At 38.9% G+C, this 18,405-nt stretch overlaps 2 protein-coding genes across 2 annotated transcripts; one reads left to right on the top strand and one right to left on the bottom strand.

Moving 5' to 3' along the window:
• Positions 1-313: 313 nt before the first annotated feature.
• Positions 314-9,367, bottom strand: LOC135472341 (sterol-4-alpha-carboxylate 3-dehydrogenase, decarboxylating-like). Its single transcript, XM_064751805.1, has 7 exons — positions 9,340-9,367; positions 8,188-8,346; positions 7,467-7,613; positions 5,520-5,648; positions 4,546-4,682; positions 3,662-3,764; positions 314-1,961 (listed from the first exon to the last, which is right to left on the bottom strand). Exons 1-7 carry the CDS (start codon positions 9,361-9,363, stop codon positions 1,623-1,625), a joined length of 1,038 nt encoding a protein of 345 aa, XP_064607875.1. The 5' UTR covers positions 9,364-9,367; the 3' UTR covers positions 314-1,622.
• A 53-nt stretch (positions 9,368-9,420) lies between these two features.
• Positions 9,421-15,229, top strand: LOC135472340 (uncharacterized). Its single transcript, XM_064751804.1, has 5 exons — positions 9,421-9,491; positions 11,235-11,387; positions 12,074-12,155; positions 12,606-12,790; positions 13,159-15,229. Exons 1-5 carry the CDS (start codon positions 9,489-9,491, stop codon positions 13,246-13,248), a joined length of 513 nt encoding a protein of 170 aa, XP_064607874.1. The 5' UTR covers positions 9,421-9,488; the 3' UTR covers positions 13,249-15,229.
• The last annotated feature ends 3,176 nt before the right edge of the window (positions 15,230-18,405 follow it).

The raw sequence follows: 18,405 nt of genomic DNA, 5'->3' as shown, positions 1-18,405 counted from the left end.
CATCTAAATAGGTTTCAATAACAAATGAACATTCATCAATGAACATCCACCTTTTTCATGGTTGGCGTCAATATACTGACACATACCATTACTGATAAAAAAAAATATGCTGTAAACAAGCTATGTTTTACTGCGAAGAACCAAAACCAATTCAATTGGCAGATTCTCTTCTGTCAAACTATTTGTACTGATGGTAAAGTTGTCACAAACATTCTTCAAAAAGGGAAGATTTATTGAATGGACAGTGTTCAATTCTGGTACAAAATAAAACTGACAAAGAATTCAAACAAACTTTCAAACAGATTTATGTGCAGTTTTACTGATGTACTGTCAAACATACAGTAGTCAATCCTGATAAATTGTGTGCTGGAGACAAGGTGATCTCAACAATTTTGTCCCCATTAATGGCCCCACTGCTACTGGACAATTTGTGTCCTATCAGACAGATTGCTTAGGAATCTGAATAGTCGTATGCCGTTAACAGATGGCTGGCGGAAATTCACAAGATGTTTAATGTCTGATACTTCCGGAAGCTCAAAAATTTTGTGTGCCGACATGTGTAGAACAAGATGGATGGTAAAGATTTTAATAACTTCCAGTTCCTAAACATTAGAACAGTCAATAGAAGAAAATACAAAAGTTAAAAATACACTTTTATTTCACATGAATATTGAAAATCTAGCCTACAATGGCTTGGCTCAACCTGCAAATATGCCAAGGCCCTCTTTACAAATACAAAGAGAATTTTCATCTGTGACACTTCATTACAAATGTACAGAGGGTTCACTTTGTGAAATCCAGATAGAGAACAGATGTAAATCCAGATAGAGAACAGATGTAAATCACAGATAGAGAACAGGTGTAAAATGAATGACTGTCAGTACAGCATTAGTCATTAACTCAGATACGCTAATTAACACACTGGTTCACACAAATGACTTACTCCTGTAGAAGGAATGTTCAAATATGTTTCCATTCTATGAAATTCATAGTGGCAATTTAGGGAAGAAGCAAATAGCAGATAATTTGATACAATGGAAAGTTGCTTTTAAATATGATTGAATACATACCTAAGTAGCTGTGTACTTAGAGTAGTTGAAACCCGATACATGGTTCAAGGTCACTTGTCTGAATTTCTTACAATACCAAAGCTTAATTTGAGCTCCAAATGAGTAGTGTAAAACACGTCATGATCAAATGAATAAATAAATATCCTGACATATGCCTACATTGAAATTTCATTCAAACAACAAACATGAACTAAGGCAAGGCCTTTACATGTTGTTCACGTGATTAGAAAGAGACTTGTTCAGATACAGACGTAGAGCATATCTGAATTTTTTTTTGTAATTTTTTTCTTGTTGATTCCCCATTCAGTTTCAATTTACAACATTCTTGCATGATGAATGACTTTGGCACAATCAGGAGATTGATCATGCAAATTAAGGAGTTTAATAAAAAAAAAATAACACGTTACATGAAAATAGCATATTATTACATGTACATTTCCTGGAAACCATCATATAAATAAGTCATAAATACATAATTCATAAAAAAAATATGATATTGTGTAGCCGTCATAAATTTACATGTAAAATAATATGGAAAAATTTTTATACAGTCTACGATGTATTTGGATTTCGTAGATGTTCAAAACTTTTGACAGTCATTCTTATGCCTTCCTCTAAGCTAACCACAGGTTTGTACTGAAAGTCTCTCTTTGCCTTCTCACAACTGTAGTAGTGGAAAGTTCCCGCCAGGGCGACCTTCATGGGAGAGAAGGACAGATTTATGTCCTTGATGGGTCTTAGAAGATTGCACACAAACTGTAAGATCAAGGCCACGTAAAACAAAAGGAAGAAAGGGATGTGGTATTTAGGAGGCCGATATCCCAAATCAACCAACAGTCGTGTCAGGAAAGTCCAGAAATATACAGGCTCATCATTGGTAATGTTGTAAGCCTGTGGACGAAAACAAAAGTATACCGCTATATTGTTATTTTTATGTAACACATATACGCTAGGATATCCATTACATTTGTAGAAGTTTAATGACTTAATGGATGACATCTTGCAAAAAAACATTTCGCCCACAAGATACTGCTTTATAGAAAACCTGTTACAGGGAAACATAGCTGAGCTCAAAAACTTCTGAAAATGTACAAGAATCTCTAACTTAGAAAAGAGGAAACAAAAACATCTTCATTCACTGCAAAACTCCATAATGCCAGGGGTCAGTATAGTTAGGAAATGGGTAAGGTACACCTGTATTACATAACAACAATGGTGAACCCGAATCGGGGTCTAGTTGTCCCTGTGCAGGGAGAGAAACAGAATCTCTGAACTTAGGTTATAGACAACCCCACCATTGATAAGTTCAAAGAAGTCTGTTCACTGGTCAGTAGAAAGCTGTTAACAGCACCTGACATCACTAACTTTCAATAACAATAACAAACAATAACGAACTAATTATCAGTGATGAATTTGTGACCTGACTTACCTGCTCTTACACCACACATGGGCGAAGTCACCTTACCATCACTGTGACATGACTTACCTGTCCACACACCATACAGCTGTTGTACGGGTGTTCTGCTGTCAGCATGTGTCCCTCTACTACGTTGTACACATGGGTGAAGTCACCTTACCATCACTGTGACATGACTTACCTGTCCACACACCACACAGCTGTTGTATAGGTGTTCTGCTGCCACGATGTGACCCTCTTCCACGTTGTACACATGGGTGAAGTCACCTTACCATCACTGTGACATGACTTACCTGTCCACACACCACACAGCTGTTGTACGGGTGTTCTGCTGTCAGCATGTGTCCCTCTACTACGTTGTACACATGGGTGAAGTCACCTTACCATCACTGTGACATGACTTACCTGTCGACACACCATACAGCTGTTGTACAGGTGTTCTGCTGTCAGCATATGTCCCTCTACTACGTTGTACACATGGGTGAAGTCACCTTACCATCACTGTGACATGACTTACCTGTTCACACCCCACACAGCTGTTGTACATGTGGTTTGCTGTCACCATGTGTCCCTCTACTACGTTGTACACATGGGTGAAGTCACCTTACCATCACTGTGACATGACTTACCTGTCCACACACCACAAAAATGTGGGACGGGTGTTCTGCTGCCACGATGTGACCCTCTTCCACGTTGTACAAATGGGTGAAGTCACCTTACCATCACTGTGACATGACTTACCTGTCCACACACCACACAGCTGTTGTACGGGTGTTCTGCTGTCAGCATGTGTCCCTCTACTACGTTGTACACATGGGTGAAGTCACCTTACCATCACTGTGACATGACTTACCTGTCCACACACCACACAGCTGTTGTACATGTGGTTTGCTGCCAGGATGTGACCCTCTACTACGTTGTACACATAGGTGAAGTCACCTTACCATCACTGTGACTTACCTATCCACACACCACAAAAATGTGGGACGGGTGTTCTGCTGCCACGATGTGACCCTCTTCCACGTTGTACACATGGGTGAAGTCACCTTACCATCACTGTGACTTACCTGTCCACACACCACAGAGCTGTTGTATAGGTGTTCTGCTGCCAGGATGTGACCCTCTTCCACGTTGTACACATGGGTGAAGTCCCCTTACCATCACTGTGACTTACCTGTCCACATACCACAGAGCTGTTGTATAGGTGTTCTGCTGCCAGGATGTGTCCCTCTACTACGTTGTACACATGGGTGAAGTCCACAAGGTTTTTACCATCACTGTAAGGAAAATATAAAGAAAAAGGTATTTCTTTGACACACTCAGGAATATTTATGGTGGTCAGCTTCATTTGGCAGTCGGTTAGCGCGCTAGTGCAGCGTAATGACCCAGAAGCCTCTCACCAATGCGGTCGCTGTGAGTTCAAGTCCAGCTCATGCTGGCTTCCTCTCCGGCCGTAAGTGGGAAGGTCTGCCAGCAACCTGCAGATGGTCGTGGGTTTCCGCCGGGCTGTGCCCGGTTTCCACCCACCATAATGCTGGCCGCCGTTGTATAAGTGAAATATTCTTGAGTACGGCGTAAAACACCAATCCAAAAAAAAAAAAAAAATCATTTGGCAGTCATACAATAAGCAGTTAATTGATTACAGCATATCTGACTCCTTGCTTCTTGGAAGAAACAGGGCTATTATAGTACAGAGGAAATGTACACCACCATTATTTACAAATTACTAAGCACACTGACTACATCAGGATCCAGGCCAAGTTATCTCCCTTGTTCCTTAAGGCATCATCATCTACATTTACTGTCTCTCAACTGGAGCTGTCAGCCAGTGAAACTGCACACTAGGACGGTATGGTGACTGATTTTGTGTTAATATAGTTTGTTACAAGAAAGCAAGTTTTAAATATAATAACAGACATTAACCTTTCGACAGGCATTTGAGTTTATGACAACTGAAATGTCAGAAAACTTTGGGTTGAACATGGTATTGTGGCAGGAAAAGCTGAGCTTTGTGAGGTCATACAGTCACAACAACATAAAGGCATTCAATCCTCGTACCCTATGATGACCTTGAACTTCCCTTGCTGGGAGAGATTCACTGCTGTAGGTAAAAGCTGAGGGTCCCGGGGTCCAAATATCCCATGGGGTCGGATTGCTACTGTAAACAGGTCCTCACAGGTTGCGGCTAACACTTCCTACAACAGAAACAAAGTACCTTACTGAATCTATGTGGCAAAACAGACATTCGTATACCAGTTGTGATTGGGGATGTTCCAGGTCAATAATCACAAGGCCAGTTCCCAAAATGACGAAGGAAGTATATAAAGTACAAAAATAGGACAGAATCATGCAAAGAGAAGCAGTCTACAGTTTTCCATGATGCTGGAAAGACGCAAGGTATGTTCTAGGCGACTGAGTGAAATCAGTAATCAAATCGTGTATCAAGCTAGAATATCCGTTGTCGATAACAAAATATGTATCTCGGTTGTGCTTTGATTGCAACCGTTCATATATGCTGTCCTACTGGCAGGTAGGTTACAACAGCATGTTTCAGTATTCAAAGGACCTTCACTTTATAACAAGAACAAATTCATTTCTTTGCCAATTATGTGTCTGTACACATTTCTTTGCCAATTATGTGTCTGTGTACACCATGTCAATATATGAGCTAAATGAGGTATTATAGATGTTCAGTCCTTTAATCTCCAGTAACTTTGTATCAAATTTATTTACTTTTTTATTTTATTGATGTTTTACACTGTATATGAGAATATTCTTATACGATAACGGCCAGCATTATGGTGAGAGGAAACTGGGCAGAGCCCAGGAGAAACCTATGACCATCTGACAGAACTGTTGCTGGCAGAACTTCCCTCTTGTCTATTAAATAAAATATATCAAATTTCTTAACCTTGTTTAACCCTTTTGCTGCCAAGACAATCCAATTCTCATAACACATACACTGACCAATCACTGGCAGAAGAAGGGTCAGCTACGGTATTGCCTCATTAAGGGAACTGCATGATACTTACCTTCTCCTGTAAAATCTTTGTTTCTGTGTAGTAATCAATGGGTTTCCCAGCATACGGCAACTCTTCTGTTCCATTCTTCAAGTCAGTTCCCTGGTACACCACACTGGCACTGCTCGTTAACACTAGTCTCTGTCAACAACAAACATAACTACACTCACTTGATCTAACTGTAAACCTATGTACAAGAAACTGCCTGCGTAAAACCCTTTTTTGGGCGTGTACTACTAATCTGGGCAAATCAAATGACTCTACTATTGCACGTACATATACTTCACTCTGGCAGGTGTCATCATGCTATGGCCTACATGTATATGATGCCTTGTAAACAGCATGAATGCTGAGATGTTTATTGATTGGTGTTTTACGCCGTTCTCAAGAAGATTTCACTTATATGACAGTGGCCAGCATTATGTCTGGACGAAAATGGGCAGAGACTGGAGGAAACCCATGGCCATCCACAGGTTGCTGACAGACCTTCTCACATATGGCAGGCGGGGAAGCCAACATGAGCTGGAATTGATCTCACAGTGACCGCATTGGTTAAAGGCTCCTAAGTGAATGCTATAATAGGGTAATAAGGAACACAATGACAGGTATGTCCATAACACTGTTGAGAATTCCCTGCTGACTCTTTCAGGTACAGTGTTACAGGTAAATGCTGTAAATATTTATTTATTTATTTGATTGGTGTTTTACGCTGTACTCAAGAATATTTCACTTATGCGGCGGCGGCCAGCATTATGGTGGGTGAAAACCGGGCAGAGCCCAGGAGAAACCTACGACCATCTGCAGGTTGCTGACAGACCTTCTCACGTACGGCCGGAGAGGAAGCCAGCATGAGCTGGACTTGAACTCACAGCGGCCGCATTGGTGAGAAACTCCTGGGTCATTGCGCTGCACTAACACTTTAACCGACTGAGCCATGGAGGCCCCCAAATGCTGTAAATAAGAGCCTGGCGAATATCACAGTACCAGGCTTGAGCTCGACTCTTGCTGGTTCCACTGTGGAGGGTTCTCAAGTATCTGGAGAAGAATGCTGTCTTACTCCGGAGATTCCATTTCCTTCCTTCCACCCATAAATCCGACTACATTCATTTAACTGAAAACTCTTGACAATGGCATTAAATACTAATCAAATGTAAGTAAATAAATAAACAAATCTTTTGAACCAAAATCAAATACAAGTACACTAATCAAATACAAGTAAATAAATAAACAAATCTTTTGAACCACATAATCGCCTGTTTGTAGGCTGATGGTGGTTGGCTTCCCAAAATGTTCATCCTCATCCAGTTCAGCTAATCAGTGGGCTACATTCACACTGTTCAGTTAATCAGTGGGCTACATTCACACTGTTCAGCTAATCAGTGGGCTGCATTCACACTGTTCAGCTAATCAGTGGGCTACATTCACACTGTTCAGCTAATCAGTGGGCTACATTCACACTGTTCAGCTAATCAGTGGGCTACATTCACACTATCAGATGAAGTATAGTCCTTTAGGGTAAGGTGTAAGGTAACAACACTGAATGCCGCTGTTCAGTGTCCAGACTTAGTATATATAAAATGAGATCTGTAGTATCCTGCATACAAAGACCATGTTCCGATTATGTCTTATGTTGTGTCATTATATAAGCACACTTCCTGTATTTCCTGTAGTGGCGAGTAAACATCGCAAGCACAAGTTGCAAAGTAAAATCTGATAAGACAGTAGGACACAACAAGATCCCTCCAAAACAAGGATCATGTGACACAGGTTAAGATCCTGTGCTGATCCTGTGAGACAGAGCACAATGATCCTTTAAAACAGGCAGATAATGCAGATAATACAGATAACGCAGATAAAACAGATAACACAAATAACACAGATAACACAGATAACGCAGATACACACCATACAATCAAAAGACCAGTTTACTGCTGATATCTGTGACAAACAGCACAGTACCTTAACACCTGCCTCCTTACACGCCTCTATCACCGTCTTGGTACCTGTGTAGTTAACCTTATAAAACAGTTGTTTGTTGTTACTGGAAGGAGCTGGTGAAGCACAGTGAAACACAACATCCTGGTCCTTGAAGGCAGGCAGCAGGTCCTGGGCAATCGAGATTAAACAGTACAATGTAAAAGTGTAAGTCTGGAGAAAACTGAATTAACATAACAGAAACAAACACATCTAATACATATTTACACCTTTAAATGAATGGAAGCATACAATGTTTACAACATCCTACATATGAACATGACCCCTTAAAAAATGGCTTCAGTGTTTTCAACACAAAGGGTATTACAATGCTTATTGCATGTACATTGCAGTAAACATCTTTTTCATAAGAACTTGATTTTACATGCACAAGTATTAATATTCTTTCCTCACTGATACTGGTATCAAACAGTAGAACTTCATTGAAATCCACGTGGCTAAAGCCTATGTGAAGAAAACATTGAGTAGCCATGCGGGTAAGCCATTGCACCAAGAGATTACCTAACAGATGCCATTCAGCTCATTCTGTAAACTGTACACTGGCTGGCTTGAAACACAATCTCTCTAAAGTCATTCCTAGTGGACAAAGTGCTAGTCTATATTCTGAAATCTACTTAATTTGTATATATTCATTTGTGGGTTATTTTTGTTGACACAGGTGACACACAGACTAATTAGTACTGACCTCTTTCTTACAAAGGTCACCACAGTAAAACTGGACCTGTTCATCATCAAATGTCTGTCTCATGTCAAACACGGAGACATCATAGCCTCTGTCCAGCAGCCGTTCCACCATATGACGTCCCAGGAAGCCCCCTCCTCCCAGCACCAAACACTTCCTGCCCTGCAACATAATACAATAATTATTAATTAGTTATAGACCAAGTTATCACAAGCTTCATCGCCAGTCTGTAGATGGATTCTCAATCATTTCAAAGATTATCATTTATACAACACAGGAATTTCAAGCAAAACAATGATCCAATTTGCACACAGGTTATTAATTCCAAATCAAGTTAACCTTGAAGCTGCATGAAAATGTGATGATCGACTGAATGAATGAATGAGTATCGTTTAATGTCATATATGTGATGATGACGAGTCACTGCCGCCACTGAAGTATCATACCAAAGACACCAGCCTTGTAGGGCTGTGATCACATATACCATCACAGCCCTATGTTGATCCAGAACAGGAAGTACAGAGGTGCTCAAGGTAAGCTTATATATCAAGACAGGGCGGTGATACTATACGTAATCACAGCTTTAGGGAGCCACGAAGACACCAGACATGCCACATTCTACTGACACCAGGCCAAGCAGTCCTGTTTCCTCGCTCTAACCTTTCAGACTTATGTACTATATCCACGCGTTACACTCATAATCTGGCGAGATTTTCCGCATCTGTAATAAGTTTTCTTCCATTCAAATTCAAATTTATCTCTATAATTAATTGTTATTCTTTATTTCCAAAATATTCTGTCATCTAATTAGATGACTAAAATGCTATTATAATCTCGAGTGAACACATCACAGTAAACATTGAAAACTTTGAAACATCGTTTACACGCAGCTATTTAGCTGTGTGCTGCAAGTCAGTGTTAAAAATCCCACCGCGTGAACCGACGACTGCATAACTACCAACTGTGTGAAAAACTGACAAAGCGCCCACGTGCGCTTCGACTTTGCGGGCTGGTCGTGACTTGTTACGATCCTGTTTATTCAAGTTTAACTAGTTAACTACCGACAACAACTGTTACATAGCAATCAATTAATCGCATTTAAATTCCATTCATGACATAACGGCCATAAGAAATCGTCTAAATTTTCTCTCAAACCTTTGCTGTCTGCTTTTCCGACATCTCGACAGTGATCATTCGATGGTCTGACAGCTGGATTTCCACCAATCAGGATTCAGCTTTTTCGAAGCCCGCCGTAGACATCCGGGCGGTTTAGTTCGTTTCGAAGATCAACAAAACTCGACAAGATGGTAAGTCGGTGATTTCAGTTTTGTTCATATGCCACGTTAAGATTTGTCCTATTTGTGGTTTATTTGCTTTCAGACATTACCATTGTGTCTGTTTGAACGTCAACAGCATTAAATGTATCATTTCTGGGTATGAAAAGTGACAATCGGCTCTTGTTACGAGTGAATGTCAGCGTGTCCAGTTTTCGACAGCAAAACATGAATATACATGTTTCAAACTAGCGTCTTGCAACCCATTTCGAACATGAAGACTCGTTGAATCTAACTGTAATTTTAATTTTGTGATGCTTTCTAAGTAAGCAAACAAACGCAATTTGCAACTGAAAGAGATGGCTATTTAATGACGCTAGAACAAATAAAAAATACATTGCCTAATTCGTAAAGAACGCCAATTTCATTTAGCAGGCATGAGATTTGTCCTCTTTTAGGAGGAATTCCTCTTTACTTATGCAAAAGATGCATCAGAAAAATGTTAAGAATTCGATTCAGAAATGCTAAAAATGTCAAAATTATGAGTATCATGTATAGTTTAGTCTTTTTCATCCCAGTGTCCTGTCTAATCCCTGACATAGACACACATAAGTTCATCTAATGACCCACTGACCTGCCAAGCTGTACTGTGCCACGCTAATTTGTGTCATTAAGCAACAGGGCCAAAAGATGTATGCCAATCAGCTGCAGAACATAGGTTTTAAACGAGGTTACTTAATTCTAACCAGTGTGGGAAGGTCTGCCCACAACCTGCAGATGGCCGTGGGTTTCCCCTGGGCTCTGCTCGATTTCCTCCCACCATAATGCTCCCGTCAATTATATCAATGCCAATGTGTACATTTAAGTCAAACGATTTTGATCCCTGAATCGTCTTGACTTTATCGGGTTGATTCTTTGCTTCTGCTCTGTGAGATTCTGGCAGAAAATAGAATGAGCAGCCTGGATTATGCCAAGATATCATTTCAGGTGACAAAAAATTATTATTGCGAGGGATTTTTAGTCCTATGGTGGTGTTTTTCATGGAAGAGAAAATGCTTTCATCAAAAATGCTTAGATTTAATCTGCTTGTTCACCAAACCATGAAACTGAAGGTACCACGGCCTGCAGACTGTGATTGCATAAATCTGCCAGGCCAGGCTAATATGCCCATCCTGGAATAACAGGTTCCAAAAAGTTTGATGACATATAAGACAAGTGGTCATATGGAAGTGGGTTTACAATGTTACTTTAGTTCCAGACAGTGATAACACTGTATACAGTAATATATTAAAATTATGCTGTCTCGAGGCTGTGTCTAACCTTTGTTAATCCAACAATTTAGTGTATTTTTCCAAAAGATAATACTTGAATCCCTAACAGTCAAAAGGCATAGGACACTCGCATTGAAGCACCTATTCACCATTGAGTCAAACCTATGCATTTTTGCCTATTTTGTGGTTGGTTACATTTCCACTTCTACTGCCATCTTCTTCTTTTGAAAGGTTCTTCTAGCCAATGATGCAACAGAATGTGTGTAGCTATCAGAATGGAAAAAGAATGTCAGTTCTGTAGATTCTGCACCCTACTCCCACTGGATTTATTTCACAAATTCACATCATATTCAGGGTTCAAGCTTAATCCAGCTTTGGTGCCACAGGGTAGATAAATACATGTGGACCTACATGTCAACAGGTACATGGTAATACAATAATCATTTATTATTGGACATTCAGTCACTCTAACTATGGTTATTTGCTGTGCTCTTCATATTTACAGGCAAGCTATAGGAAGCCAACCTCAGGGGGAGGACAGAGGAAGAAGACTGGTCCCAAACCAGAACTCACAGAGGAGCAGAAACAAGAAATTAGAGAGGCTTTTGATCTGTTTGATTCAGATGGGTCAGGCACAATTGATGCCAAAGAATTAAAGGTAAGAGTGTGTTGTCATCAGAGTAGGGATAATCAATCCTGCATTGTGATTTCCTTGTTTCAAAATGTGCATGGTTGAAAGAGGCGCAATAAAGGACCAGTACATTTTTAGAGAATTGGTTGCTGCAGCATATAGTACATTGAACATAATTCACAAGTTTGGCAAAGGGCTCATGGCTGATCATTTGGTAAAATGCAAAAATTATATAATATATTAGGTAATTGGGGTCACATGTGGTATAGCAAACCTGTGTGAGATTCAACAGATAGTTTTAATTCATCTTTGTTGTTAAATTCTTATCATTGTGTTATTTAAACCATGCAGTGGTTAACTCTACAGTATGGGAAAACAAAATGATGAAAAGAGAACAGGTTGCCTCTATGAGATCAAATGTGATATGCTCAGTTAATCAAAATTTTCAATGAACATTGTGGGAACAATAGATGCCTGAAACGGCATGGTAGTATTGTTGACATTGAAATTCATGTTAAGCTTAAGAGGAAGAATCCCTTTTATATGTTTGTTTAAGTTTATGGAACATTGGCCTACTGTTGATAGCGCAATAATAACTATAAGCGTCTACACCAGGTGCATGTTGCAGCAATATGGTTCAGCGGTCTTCCACATATTATGTCATACACCTGTTTGCAAACAAACTGATATAATCATTAATTTCTGTTTATCAGGTTGCGATGAGAGCTCTGGGCTTTGAACCAAAGAAGGAAGAAATCAAGAAAATGATATCTGAAATTGACAAGGATGGCACTGGTAAGAACAGGGACATGCTGAACTCAGCAGACAATGTTAGTAAGCTGTTCCATATTAGAGTACTGCTACATATATTTACACTATAGAAAAGTTATCTTGAATGTTTAAAAAGTAATCACTAAAACCAATTATTAATTAAAGACACATTCCAAAATTAATAATTGATTAATTTAAATATAATTAATTACAGAAGTATGCTTGTGTGTATTTTGATGTCCTAGTGGCTGAGCCTGATATCTGATTCCTCCGCATGGACGCCTGATTTGTACTCTATAAAGTGTGTGCATTCAATATTATTTGAAGAATGCTTTTCGCATGCTTTTTTTAGCCAAGAAAAACCCAACAGTTTACCTCTGTAGATTTTGTAAATCTTGCACCCATAGAATGTTTTCAAATTCGACCCCTATCTGTATGCTGGTTTTAATACTGTTCATTAATTGGTTCTATCAGGTACCATTGATTTCAATGACTTCCTGACCATTATGACTGAGAAGATGTGTGAAAAAGATTCCAAGGAAGAGATTCTTAAAGCTTTTAGATTGTTTGATGATGACGAAACAGGGAAAATCTCATTCAAGAATTTAAAGCGAGTTGCCAAAGAACTAGGAGAGAATTTGACAGATGAAGAATTACAGGTGAGTTTGATGGTAAACTTCATCCAGGTACTGGTAGACAAATATTCTTGTCTTACATCCCGAAGTCTGACAAGTTATTCACCAATATTTAACCTGCAGCAGTCACAGATATAACTCTCTCTAGGCTAGTGTGGTTTTTTTTCACCCTTTTGGTAGGTAATTCTTAGATAAAGGAGTAAGGATACAGCTTAATGTTCATCATTATTTTGAATAGAAAGTGTACTGCAAGCAAGAGGAGTGGTTCTAATGTATTTGTAGATAACGATTTGAGTTTTTTCAAGCTTCAAATGTACAATTTTACCGTGCAGAATTGTCTCCCTGCTCAGTTAATCCAGGGCACTAATGATCCCAAATTTTTCATGTTTCAGGAAATGATTGATGAAGCTGACAGAGATGGAGATGGTGAAATTAACCAGGAAGAATTCTTAAGAATAATGAAGAAGACTAGTCTGTATTAATGGACTGTTCCAACTTCCATTTGACTGTTGTAAAGTTGTTTCAGTGTGATGTTCAGAAGTTTTGTTGTGCCTCTCCTCTAAGGCACCTTGTACATACTAGAACGAAATGATACTGCTTTTCCGAAACAACTTCAGATATGTTTGAATTGTTCTGTGTATGGTTTCTGCTACAAGTGAGTGTGGAATGACCATAAGCATGTGTCAGGCTAACTACACTTAAGGAATTAGGATGAAGGGAGAGCACGGGGTTAGTGTATCCTGACCAAACACATATACTACTGTACTTTCTGCATCATTTGTTTGTTTTGCCCTGTCATGGTCTGCCATCTCTCAGCTCCTAGTTTTAATGCCTTTCTTTTTTGAGGGTTTTGTTTATGGCAGCTTTATTAATGAGAAACTGGCAAAATGGAGTTTGATGAATAGGTTTATTTATAATATCGAATGTAATAGCTCTGCTATAAAGTGGCTTTTGCCACATTTCTTGTGTTTAGGAACCATTAATAAAAGTTTTCTCATGTGGTACTTTGTGCTAAATGGTGAGCTTCTCAGAAATTGTTACATAAGGCAAAGTTGATGACGTTAATTTACTGATGGTTTGATGCATTAGGTTAAGTAGGTTCTCTGACTATGGTATCAGTTGAAAGCAATTATGCATCTTTGTTTTTTTCTTTGTATTTATCTCTGTAAGACAGATCAAATTTCATTCCAAACCATCCAAGCCCCCACAACCAGATAATGAGGAGCAGTAGAATTCTCAGAGGGAAGTGTCCAGGCGAGGTTGGATGAGAGAATGTTTTTCTTAGACTTTACATCTGCTTGTTTTATTCTTGCTCAATTTGTGTTTGATTTTCCATTTTTGTATGACTATGGGACCAAGCTTGAATACATGGTAAAGTTATGACTGTATCGTTTTCTACCCACCAACATAACTATAAAGCGGTGTTCAGGTTTAGAGCCAAATTATTCTAAGTGTACAACCTTTTTGCTCACCATTTCAAGCTGCTCCCCAAGTGGGCATGGTGGGGGGGGGATATTGTCCTCAGAAGTTGTCTCCTCCCATGGAAGGTGTGTGCACTTGTGCCAACTGAAGTTTGAAGAAAAATTGATTCACCGCCATTTCCCCTTATTCATCACAACCACATTTGCTCCATGCATACTTTGGCGATGCTGGGAACTGGAAAACAGTTCAGACCAGATGTACTGGAGAGCCAAGGCTTGGATAACATAGACCCACCACATACAGTATTGAGCTGAAGTGTTACTGCAATAGCTGTGGTAATTGAATGGTACATATAATTAATTTTAGTGTAGGTTTAGATAGCAGCAGGTTAAATGTAGCATTACCCTGGGAAGAGTAAGCCAGGCTGTCGACTGTCACTCATTTGCTTCAGTCAAACCATTGCACCTGTAAAAATTGTCAGCCGATTAGAAACCTCCAGACATCTTCAGACTAAATGTTCATCATTTTAATGCCATCCCCATGTTGTTTGGTTTTATAATCACCCTGTGTATCACAATAATCAAAATTGTTTGATAATTATCTAGCCTATCAATTAAAGCTCATATAGCATTTATAATGTAATAGTTTGGGTAATGCTTGTAATAGCAGCTATGTCATCATAAAGCTACATGTACATGCCAGTTGTAAAACAAGCCCCGGAACTGTTCATTGTGAATTGCTCTTGTGTTATAAGTCATCTTTCAAAGGTTGTTAAGCAAGTATTAATGAGGGAATTCTTGGCTTCTCTTTTTTGTCAAATGTCTGTAACTGCCATTCGTGGTCAAAATCTGAAATCAGTTTGTTGTTACATGTGTATCATTTAGGTTGGCCCGTGCAGCTGTCATCATTCTGTTAAACTTTCCTGTTGTTTGTATTTTAGTTTGTAAATATGTGTTGAATACTTGTATATGTATGGAGTAGAATATGAGGGGGGAATAATAAATATTTTGAGATATAAGAAGAGTCTCATCTCTTACAAAAGTGGACAAACTTTTCTTGTTCTGGTTTGATCTGATAAGAAATAACCCACTGCCTTAAGAGCTTTTAGTCAGGATGGTTATCAGTTAAAGGCTGATCGTGGTGGATGTGTTCTTTGCCCTCTGCTCATTTTCCTCCTCGTTAGTTCAATAGCTTTTGTAAAAATTTTAAATTAAGAAATAATGTTTCTCTATATTTATTTATTTATTTATTCTATAACCCTTCCCAAAAAAATTCATTGCAGAGTAATAAGCAATTAAATAAGAAAAAATCATGTTAACATCTTCACAGCCACACAGAAAACATCTTTGGAACATCCCAGCATAGTTATTCTAAACAGCACACGTCCTGCAATAACACCAGGCGAAACCACTACTTCTAAACAGATGGGGTACCAGACATTGTGATTAAATTTCTGGTCGAAAAAACATAAAAACAAATGTAAAGGAATGTGCTGGACTTGAACCCTACACTGCCAAGCATCATTTACAATCAGCCAAGTACTGAAGACTACAGTAGAGATCAGGCGGCTTTGATCTTCTACTGATACTCCAGGTCATATTACACAAAAAATACATTGTTGTGAAATTGGTTCCCGAGAACAAGACAGAACGAATACACTGTCCTAGAGCTGATGACCCATCCCACGGCAAACTGCAGTCAGTGGTTTCATGCAGTCTATCACGCAGCTCCCATGTTTTTTACATAGAACGGTTTTGTCAATTTTTTTTTATGAAAACATGAGTACACAAAGTACAAAAATAATTCTTGCAGATTTGTAATTGTGACAAAGGGCGCCAGATAGTGTGTTTGTTTTAATGATTTTAAGCAGTTTTAAAAACTGACCTACTTTTGAGCCAAGTTCATTGGCCACTTTTGGCCTTATTTTTTGGCCTTAATTCTTGCAGGTTTGTAATTGTGGCGGCAAAGGGCATCAGATAGTGTGTTTGTTCATTGACTTTAAGCAGTTTTAAAAATTGACCTACTTTTGAGCCAAGTTCATTGGTCAGTTTTAGCCTTATTTGCATACCAAACTAAAAGTTTTTTACACTATGGGTGGGGCGATCCACCTTAAAACTGTAAACGAAAAGTTTGTCTCAATAGGTTTAGCCGTTTCGAAGAAGACGGTTTTTTTTATTGTTTCAAAATAACCGCTAAGTCACGTGACTGGTAAAACAGCACAAAACGTCAAAAGTTGCTTCATATGTTCCTTATTAAAACTCCAAGGTTTGGTTTTTCTGCCTTTACCAATTTTGGAGATATTGCAATTTTACGACCTGACCAAGAGTTATGATAGCTGGAATTGCATGCAGTTATACGACTTCCAATCGGTCTGTACACACAGCTTTCAGCGTCAACTTTCTGCAGGTTTCCCCTTTCCCCTCCACAGACCATTCAAATCTATCATTCCTATGCTCTCCTGAAAAAAAATAGCTTTGTCTGATACGAGCAAAAATATAGATTTAATTCATATTGTACAATAAAATCTGCAAACAACTAAATTTCATGTACCATGTCGAAACCAGATCTCGTATTTTCAAGGAAAACAAAACTAGTTCATCAATACCCGGCAACACGATCTCCCACAAATGAATTATAGTGTTCACACTTAAATCCGAAGTGACTTTGGTAAGAATGGTAGGGAGTAGACTGGATTAGACCGTGTGATTTGAATGGGAGGTTTTGTAAATTGTGGTATATACATTTAAGGGCTTTACGTCATACTTCATATTTTTGATGATTTTTTGGTCATAACCTGAAAACTATATCAAGCACAAAAATAATTCTCACAGATTTGCAATCCTGACTCCAGGGAGTGCAAGACAGTGTGTTTATTTAAGCATTTTAGATTTGGCCTACTTTTTGGCTAATTTCATTGGTCAGCTTAACTTTCACACCAATGAAAAAAACATTGTTTTTTTTTTTTTTTTTTTTTTTTACAAAATAATTACTTGCAAGTGAAATTTCATCTAAAGATCATGAGCCGTTTTACGGAAAAAGGTGGTTTAAGCTTATCAATAAAATTCAAAATGGCTGCTAAATCACGTGACTGGCCAAACAGCACAAACCATCAAAACAGCACAAAACGTTGAAAATGTCAAGTTCGTTGTTTCTACCTTACCGATTTTGGAGATATTGCAAATTTACGAGCTGACTATTAATATAAATGACAAGTTTTAAACGTATTTTAAGGGCAAAACTGTCAGTGCTAGCCCCGCGATCAAAAATGAAGATCTGTAGTTGATCTATCTACTGTGTCCCGTCACGTGACATTTGAAAAATGACACTAAAATGAGCTGTAATTGCAATTTAAAGCAAAAATCGTAGGAAAAAAATAAATAAAACCACGTCTTCAGCAGGCCAGACTACGTCTATTTCTATCTTGTTTCTTCAAAATTCCACGACAGGTCATCATGTGACTAAAACGAATAGTGAACTTCCACATTTCTCGACCGATCTGCACAAAATTTTCCTTCCTGATACAACCCAGCAGTCTTGTACATGCATATCACTTTTAAATGCAATCGGATCAGCGGTTGTGGAGAATTTTCACTTTTCACTTGATATCTCCATGCACATTTTCTTTACACTTATATCTTTCATATCAGAGCATACGTTATTTGGTCGAAAATCATAACCAAACACACGGCTCTGAAACTTTAATGCGACGTTTCACCATTTATCGCTGAGGCAGGTGGCCGGTCATTCACATTCCCGTCAATAAATCGGCGAGCTCGATGATGCTGCTCTATGCCCAATGAGAAACAGCGAATCCTTCTCGGACTAAGCATCCTTTTTGTAAGAAATAGCGCAAAAAACATGTGTTGTACAAGCTTTATACTTTCACGTCTGAATGCACGCACTACCCTGTGTACAGACTGACTGCTTTACTAATAGTTCAGCCCTTGTCAGAAACTGAACACCCAGACCAGGGTACATGTAGATACCTGTTAATCACCAGGGTCTTGTCAGCGTATAGTACATAAAGAAGGCAAGGCAAGGCAAGGTTTGTGCAGAAGAAAGCTAACTTTTAGAAATACATGCACAACACACACTGACTGGCCATGAAAAAAAGTTTAGGTGTACATGTACGGTGGTGGGAAGGGGTGGATTGGGGGTGCTATGGCACAGGGCGACCCAATCGCAACTGCATTGCAAATAAATAAATAAATAAATAA

The sequence above is a fragment of the Liolophura sinensis genome, chromosome 8 (genome assembly GCF_032854445.1).
Source record: "Liolophura sinensis isolate JHLJ2023 chromosome 8, CUHK_Ljap_v2, whole genome shotgun sequence".
Lineage (NCBI taxonomy): Eukaryota > Metazoa > Mollusca > Polyplacophora > Chitonida > Chitonidae > Liolophura > Liolophura sinensis.
Note: the sequence above shows the minus strand (reverse complement) of the source record. Positions and strands in the feature narration are given on the sequence as shown.

What these genes read in the sequence shown, in the direction of transcription:
- LOC135472341 (XM_064751805.1), bottom strand. Translation starts at nt 9,363, where the DNA reads ATGTCGGAAAAGCAGACAGCAAAG. An exon ending in CGGAAAAGCAGACAGCAAAG is followed by an intron (nt 8,347 to 9,339) that starts GTTTGAGAGAAA and finishes ATTATGTTGCAG; the next exon opens with GGCAGGAAGTGTTTGGTGCT. An exon ending in GTAAGGAGGCAGGTGTTAAG is followed by an intron (nt 5,649 to 7,466) that starts GTACTGTGCTGT and finishes TGTTGTTGACAG; the next exon opens with AGACTAGTGTTAACGAGCAG.
- LOC135472340 (XM_064751804.1), top strand. An exon ending in TTGATGCCAAAGAATTAAAG is followed by an intron (nt 11,388 to 12,073) that starts GTAAGAGTGTGT and finishes TCTGTTTATCAG; the next exon opens with GTTGCGATGAGAGCTCTGGG. An exon ending in TGACAGATGAAGAATTACAG is followed by an intron (nt 12,791 to 13,158) that starts GTGAGTTTGATG and finishes TTCATGTTTCAG; the next exon opens with GAAATGATTGATGAAGCTGA.